Source organism: Wyeomyia smithii, chromosome 3, assembly GCF_029784165.1.
Source record: "Wyeomyia smithii strain HCP4-BCI-WySm-NY-G18 chromosome 3, ASM2978416v1, whole genome shotgun sequence".
Classification (NCBI taxonomy): domain Eukaryota; kingdom Metazoa; phylum Arthropoda; class Insecta; order Diptera; family Culicidae; genus Wyeomyia; species Wyeomyia smithii.
The window spans coordinates 1,688,969-1,697,347 of record NC_073696.1 but is presented as its reverse complement, the minus strand read 5'-3'; the positions used below and the strand labels follow the sequence as shown (position 1 = coordinate 1,697,347).

The 8,379-nt window shown below is 40.4% G+C and overlaps 1 protein-coding gene and 1 long non-coding RNA gene across 2 annotated transcripts in view; one reads left to right on the top strand and one right to left on the bottom strand.

Annotated features, from left to right (window-relative positions):
• Nucleotides 1–438: 438 nt before the first annotated feature.
• The window catches only part of LOC129732596 (ATP-binding cassette subfamily G member 4), a 43,258-nt gene continuing 35,317 nt past the window's right edge, over nucleotides 439–8,379 (bottom strand). Inside the window, exons 8-9 of the mRNA XM_055693590.1 lie at nucleotides 1,197–1,402; nucleotides 439–1,132 (exon numbers count right to left, since the gene is read on the bottom strand). Of these exons, the coding sequence (XP_055549565.1) occupies nucleotides 991–1,132; nucleotides 1,197–1,402 (348 nt within the window). The 3' untranslated portion in view covers nucleotides 439–990. The remainder of the gene's footprint in view (nucleotides 1,133–1,196; nucleotides 1,403–8,379) is intronic.
• On the top strand, nucleotides 6,452–7,321 carry LOC129732599 (uncharacterized). Its single transcript, XR_008729292.1, has 2 exons — nucleotides 6,452–6,648; nucleotides 6,728–7,321. It is a non-coding gene; the product is annotated as an uncharacterized LOC129732599 (long non-coding RNA).

Sequence of the window (8,379 nt, the reverse complement as noted above, 5' to 3'; positions counted from 1 at the left end):
TTAGTAATAAACAGTGTCGATTCCAGGAAACTCCCTCTCGAGAAAGGAAGCCCCGCCCCCTGTCGGCATGCGACCAGCAGTCCCACCAGGGTTGGTTACCCGATCTTTCCACTGGTTACTCGCACATCAGTTGGTACCACGAGAAGGTAGGGGTACGGTAGCTGGAAGGCTGAAGGTTCACTAGTGGGAACTGTTATGCGCCTTTGGTCCAGTCATTAACCAACCAAGATGCTTTTCTATACATAATAGGTCTTCAAAGAATCATACAGATAGGGTTGATGATTTTTAATTTAAGCTTAAAGATAGGTATATTATGAGTTCAATATCTTGTAAAACCCCAATTCTGAAAAATCAATTTATTTTGAAAACCAAAAGAGTTACCTAAACATTTATTTGAACTTGAATAATCAGAAAACAAAATAAGTTAAAACTTAGAAAAAATTTTTTTTTCAGATTTTTCACAGTGTATATTTTATTTAAAAAGAAAAAATATACCATCTACAACTTTGTCAGAGACACTATACCGATAGAATCAACCGTTTTGGCACTAAAAATATTGTTTATCCTCAAAAAATGGTGGGCGATCTTACCCCGCTGGTGGGTGGGCTTACCCCGCATGAAAAAGATCTGCACATTTTCAATGAATTTTTAAAATTAAAAAAAAAGCTGGAAAATAAACAAAAATATTTCAGTTCCTATTTTTTAAATGCGGGTATTGAATAGAAGAACCTCTTAGCGAAGAAAAAATGAAATTGCAGCCGCAACTTTTTTTTCTATAAACAGAATTGCTTAAGGGGGCGGTCTTACCCCGCTTACCCCTACAAAATAAATATCACTATCTACTGATAAAATATCATTCCTTATATACAAAATACAAATGATTCGAAATGGTTGTTTGTCTTTTCGAAATTTGGCAACAAGTTTGGCATGGGTTGTTTGTATGTAATAACCGCAACCGCACAGCAGTACTCCGTTAGCTCGGGAGGGTTCTCATCGTACCGCCATAACCTTCCAGCGGAGTGCGAAGTAGCACAAAATGCGCACCAGAACCAGCGTTATCGACAGTGCGTATAAATCCTTCCAGAACTGGTCGCCCTCCATGGAAATTTCCGACAGGAACTTTGCTGGGTACCTATAAATAACAATAGAAAAGTTTAGACTTCTTCTAATTAAATCTGGATAGTATCAAAACTGACCTATAGTGACAGTATGGCTTCAGCTCACAGTCCATCGTGGCACGATTCTCGCCGTAAATTGCATTTACGTAACCCTCGAGACCGTAGCGCAGGTAGGAGATGTGCGTCCCCCACTTCAGATAGCCCGGAAGATCGCGCAGCGTCACTCCGAAACCGGCGAACATCATCATCGGGATGGACAGCACCGGACCGAGGAAGGTTCCATTCTGGGGTGAAAGAAAGGTAGGGAAAATTATTGTAAATATAAATGGCAACAAGATTGTAGGAGGATGATGCTACTACTCAACGCTAATTATCAATAGATTAGTTTTGACATGGTTGTCAAAATATTTTGTCGGAATGGGAGATTTTAGCTTGCATCTCGGACAAAGTTTGCATTCCGATGAGATGCTTCTACAATGCTTCTGTTAGTGTTTCGTTACTGAGGTCAATGTTTTCTATCAAAAGTCAGTTATGTAAATCAAAATGTTTGACAACTTAAGAATAATAATTGCACAGTCTAAAGCATTTTGTCGATTGGTGCCTGGTAGTGATCCGGGAAATAGTCGCGTTGTCCAGATGGCCTCGTTCGCGCACATATACCCCATCGAAGCAGTTTGCCAGCCAGTACACATACTGCCTCGTATGAACCGTGTGAAACGCGCTCGCAACCCTCAGGCACATTAGCCGGTAGGTGCTTTCCCACCTGGATATGGATGTAGTCACGCTGGCAAGCAGTTTGCGCTTGCTGCCGTATACCGCTGAGCAATTATCATACGTGATAATGACGCGATGGCCGTTGAAGCGCTCTTGCAGGAGTAGTCAACGTGGGTCCCAAAAGTGAGCATGTCGTTGACCATCACCTCTAAGAGTTTCAAGGACCACTTTGAGGCTGTAATGCATCCACCAGCACTAATTTTTGCCTCCTGCTTCGAATTCCGGTTGTTTACCACAAAGACCTCCGTCTTGTGGTTCATAGAGCGCATCCAGTATCGCACGATTTTAATTGAAAGTACAGCTTTCAACTCGACCTCGTTTATGGCTTCGCCATAGACTTCTAAGGTTATGTCGTCCGTAAAGCCCACAATCATAAGTCCGAGAGGGAGTTTAAGTTTCAACACATCGTCTTAACTGGTATTACACAACACCGGGCTCAGGATAGAACCTTGCGGTACTCCTGCGGTGACTAGGGCGCATTTCTGACCCTCGTCTGTGTTGGTAACGAGTATACGATTCTGGAAGTAGTTTTCCAAGATCTTAAACAACGACACCGGTACGTTAAGGCTCCGTAGCGCGAGAGCTATAGAGCTCCAACTAATGTTAATAAACGCGTTATTCACGTCGAGCGTGATCATTGCGTAATAGCGGATGCTCCTTCTTTGACGTTGGAATTTTTACTGAAATAATTAATACTGTAATTTACACTAATGACTTTTTACACAAAACATAATGATTTTGGAGCCATAGTATCGTTGTTCTATTAATTATTTTTTATTTTATAAAAGCTGGATTTTTTTAATCTACCAAAAATTGAGAAATGAAACGAATTTTTCTCATTTTTGCACATAAAAAATCACTTATCACTGTGGTGAGTAAAGGAGTCAGCATCTTGAGCAGAACTTGTCAAACTTTATGATTTGAAATAGGATTAGATTTGTATATACCATGGTTTATACGCAATATCATCGAATTCTGGTGAACATCACACTACTGCGCATTTACAGTGGCTTCTAATCACAGTTGCAGTTTGATAAAAATCATTCACTAAGCTCTTCCGAATACTTGTTATAGCCTTGAAAATACTTGATCTTGAGCTTTAAGACCACACATTTCGTTGCTTCTCCGTGATTGATCTGAGCTAGTGAAGCTTTACAAGAAACCTCGTACATGACTACTTGGGAACAGTTCGCCACCTTCAGTGTACAATAATTCAGTAGTTACCACTTTGTATGGATCAATAACGATGACAGCCACGTCCTATGATCGTTAGGATAAGGAAGCAAGTTATACGAAATGGGGTATAACAGTCGTTGTTGTCGGATACCAAACTTACCTCTGCATCTCCATGACTACGATAGAAAGAAAGGGTAATGTCACCGTGGTAAGTGACTGAATTGGACAGTATAACGGGGGGAATAATTCATTACGACGACGAACGATGAGCATCTTTTTGTCCAACTCTGCGGGTCTAAGCGGGCTGCGCGCACAAAAACCATTCTTCATCAGAAGCATCCAAGTATTTGAAAGTATTACCATTCCCGAGTATCGTCTAGAAAACAAATGCACTTCAGCAGGCGCGAATCTTTGAAAGGTATACGCTCTATTATAGAAGCAACGTGCGAACAATCTTCGGCTAAACCGGTCTAACCGAGTAAACCTCTGCATCTCCGCTACTGCGGTTGAAAGGAAGGTTTGTGTTTTCAGATCACCGTGGTTTTGGAATTGACGAAATAGACTAATAATGCGCGTGAAGCTCGTTTATTACGAAATCGATGAGTATCTTTCTCGTCGGTTTTTGTCAATAACGATATTCATCGACCGAACGAAATCTTCGACTAAACGGTCACAGTGAAACTTGAACAAGTATCTGGGTATACCTCACAAAGTCACAACATTCCTACAGTAATAGCCTTGAAGGCCGATTGATGCAATATCAATTTTCTCTGAAATTAGCGCTTATTGCGTCATGGTCGTATCGCGTGCAATATCCGCATTCACACAATTATATAAATGAAGAGTTTGATGAGTAAAAAATTACATAGACTTACGTCTCTCGTTGTAGCGGGCCTGAAAGCCACACTCTTAAATCCGCGGTTCCGTTCCCCGTATCTTCAAGCAAGTGGCTTAAGCGCCACCTCAGAGAGGACCACTTGCCTGTCTTGGCTTGCCCGGCCAGAAACTCCGCCTCAGGGCAGGTCAGGGTAATAAACTGAGGGAAAACGAAAAGGCAGATGCACTTCACTAAGGTACTCAGTCTCATGCGTTTCAATACCGCAGAAATTCGCGAAAATAATCCTAAAGCCTCAAACACCGAACTCGTGATTCTCCTCACTGGACCAATTCTGAGCAATCAGATTGCTGCCCAGTTTAGCGTAACCAGAGTGCGGGGACTGTTTTCCCAGGCAGTCCACCTGGAGTACCAAAACAAACAAACTAGAACGAACGCGAGACGTGAGACACCTTAGAATACCTAAATCATCAAAAACATCACTTCAACAACAGGGAAACGCACTATATTACTTTTACAATTATATTTACAAGCATGCTTCGTTTCACTACTAACTAAATTCTGGCCATCTACAACTAGCTCACTAACCTATAGTGTGCGTGGGTGGAGTGTCTAATGGCTACGCCATAAAGCTTCTCTCAAGGTGGGGGTCTTGGCTTAACTGGTTTATATCAACCTGCGCAGGGATTTTTATGGTTCGTACTCACTCGATCGGCGGCTACTACCTCTCCTTTCTACTTATTCAGCATCCGACAGCAATCGGTTCAATCTGCAATCACCGCCCCATCCAGGTACGGTCGTGGTTTCTGCAATGGCGTCGATAACTGCTACAGCACGCGCCGATCAGTCCGATCAGCGAATCAGCATAGGCCGCCTAAGTGTGCGGCGGCTGGCGGAACGGGCCTTGTCCTGGCTGACGGTATGTCCCAGAAGTGTGCGGTAGGAGGGTGGATGTACTTTGCTGGCGGTGGGTTTTATGGCTTCGCCAAGCGCTTTTAAATAAAACGTAAAAAGCCGTCGAACGGCTGTTCGACGCGGTTAGGTTACACAGTTACAGCCAAACCCAGACAAACTTTACCTTCTGTTTTCACCACACTTGCTGGCAAAGTCTCCACTAAATTTATAGCTACTCCTAACATGCGCTAATCCTATCAAAGAAACAACACTTAAAACAACTAGCTAATCTAAGACAACCTCACGCTAACACAAACCTCGAACAAATTCGCGAACAACACAAAAACACACACTCTGGCTTCTTTCGCCGTTCGATTATAAATGATCGAAGCGAGATTGGTTTGCCCCTCAGATCAAACGAGACATTTGGTTTAAAACCGGAAATTTTACAACGAACTTCCACGGCAAATTCAAACCCGAGTTTATATCTCCCTTTCCCATTAGATTCATGCATCTAACCATTTCATTTCTCGAGTTTAATGACCTGCGCTGGCTGGGATTTTACCAATAAGAACAAGCAAGTAAGTCGCAGATTCGTGCTTGAGATTTTGGGTTGCGTCACCGCGAATGAGAGGCTAAAGGAAGAGCAAATATTCAAACGGCTAACTCGTACGCAAGGTGTAATTGCGCCTGGTTAGCCAACTAACCATGATCTTTATAGTAGATCAGCTATAAATTCGAAAATTGACAAAGAATAATTATGCAAATTTAATTCACCAACATGATTGCTACATAACACCCCGGTCTGTTTTACGAAAATTTGATTGTAGAAGTACAATCAAATTTTCGTAACTGCAAACCTGACAGAAACGAATTACCAAATGAGAAAATTTTGGAAGAAAATTATGTGCAGAATATTTACAAAAAGCAATCATAACTTAAGCTACTATTTACAATATTTACAAAATGTTAGGTTCACCAAGAAATTCAAACTATGGGCGTGTAACGTTCCTTCGGTACTGTACGGTGATTCAATTAAATTTCCCAAATAGATTATTCCCAAATACGGCATCGCTTTATTTTTTTAAAACGAGCTTCCAATATTCCAAGGCAATTTTACTAGAGGACCGCTCCAATCACTATGTTGGAAAGGCACCCCCAGCAAAACTCCCATGCTATTTACTTTTCGAGAGAATTTCCTTCTTTGGAAACTTCTCTCTATTAGGCAAACGCATTATCCCCAAATTAAAAATTCCCCAGCAGTAACTCTAACGACGACTCTTCGTCTAGTGAGAAATCTGCCACATAAATATTCATAAATACCCCAAACAATTAAAACAATAAATTGGCACATTCACATACAGGACTACTCCAACACTACGGTTGGAAAGGTATCCTACATAAATCTACCTTCTGTTTACGTCAAAGACACCCCAGGACACACCTGAACACGAATCTTTGCCCGCAAACGCAATAACCCACATTAATTTACCCAGCAGTAACTCATACACCGAAATTATTGGTCACAGAGAAAACTGCCACTGCAATTCGCATAAATACTCAACATACAATGGTTATGCTTCTACACCGGACTACATCCGACAACATGAAACATTAACCGACATAAATAACTCCAAACACATTTTACGAAATGTTTCTAACATCGAACATAATCGACCAGAACGAAACAGACGAAAAATGATTAAACACCCTGTGCTATAAAAAGCTCCGCACTAAATTACGCACACATATGAACACCCGTACAGCAGCGATAGAAACGTCAAACGTAAAGTAAACAGTGATTAAGAAGAGTGTGTTTTGTGCTACAGGATAGTAAATCGGAAAAAACAGGTAAGAAAAATGATAATTTTATATAATTTATACGGAAGTTCACTACAAGAGAACTCCCATATAAAATTATGTTTTGTAGAGCCATATCACCGCCCCCATCGGCACCCGACGGACGGACTAGACTACCCGGGTACGAGTAGGGTCTGGAGGAAAATATTGAGGTAGAACCGGACATCGAGGGAAAAAGTGAACAGGAAAGATGACTTCCAATTACAGGTAAGATTTCGAACATAAACTAATATTTTTAAATTTTTAGGATAGCCGGAGAACTGGAATGAAATTTTGCACCGAAGGACGGCTGCAGCGGCTTGCTAGCAGGACGGCAGCGAGCCATAAAATTTTTCAACTATAAATTTACCAAGATATAAATTTTTCAACCAGACAAAAATTTCAGAAACTAACAATATTTTTAAGCAAACCATGTTAACTAACATAAATAATTAACTAACTAAACAAATGAATAAATAACAGATAGAGAAATAAATAAATTAACCCTAATTCAGCAACCATATAAACATCTAAATAAATATTTACTTATATTCTAAATATTAATAAATAAATAACATGCAATTAAATCTACTATTTACAAATTAAACTTACCATACTAACTCAAAATAATAAATTTAAGTAGCAGGACAATTTAAAAATATACATAGCGTTAGGTACTAACTTACACCTAAGACTCGATGTAGTTGCACACACTAACATTACTGACGCCGAAAGGGAAATTTTACATTCGCCTCGTTTTTTCCTTGCCCTTAATTTTGTCTAACGTCTTATAGAAGTTTTTCCTGGTCAAACGAAGAAACTCTCCTTGTTTGATGCTAACCCTCACCAAGAATTCGTTGTCTGTGGACGATTCTTGATGAAATATTTCGCATCATTAGCTCAGAACAATTTCTTCGTTCAAACTTGCCATTTTCTTGTTTCAACACATTTCGTAAAGTTCCTCGAGCGTTTCAGCATCAAGGATCCCCCAGTAAATAGATGTTTTTGTGAGGGCCGCACTAATGTGCGCCTCCTTACGAAATGGCAGAACAGTGTTTCTGCACCAGAGCTTTCGCATCATGGCTCAGTTGTCTCGACTCAATTGAGCGATACATAGCTTGAAAATGTTTGAAGAATTTCAACAAAATGAGGTTGAGAATTGGAACAAATTGTTACCATTCTACACAATCTTAAAATTTTAGTGCGGCGAGTATTAGTAGAACTGAGTCATTACTCGACCACGGCGAAATCATCGCTTTGGGCTCACTTTTAATTCGTGTTTCCACTACTTTCGACAGGTCATTGCCCAGCTCCTTCTTAAACTTCATGCTCTATTCTACGAGGCCAATACTCTTAAGGCCGCTTTGATTGTGCAGATTCAGCCACTTGCCCAATGACCATTGAGAAAGCGGAAAGAAATTCGGTCCCTCACTTATTTTAAAATTGAAAAAAGTTACTCCGTAGAGCTACATAGCTTTGAAAAACAAAATTTTATTCTTGTCACTCCGTAGAGATGCATAGCTTAGAAAAAAAAAATCAATTTCATATTGTCACTCCTTAGAGTTACATAGCTGGAAAAAAAATTATCAACATTTTGCAACGGTGGAAACGTTAGACTAAGGACGAGACAATTTTTTAAGAAATTTACAATTGTAAATTCCCAGTCTTCGCCCTTCTAAATCGTCAAGATCGTAGCAATGTGCCCCTACAACCCTCCTTACCACCGCTGGAATGTACTTCGGT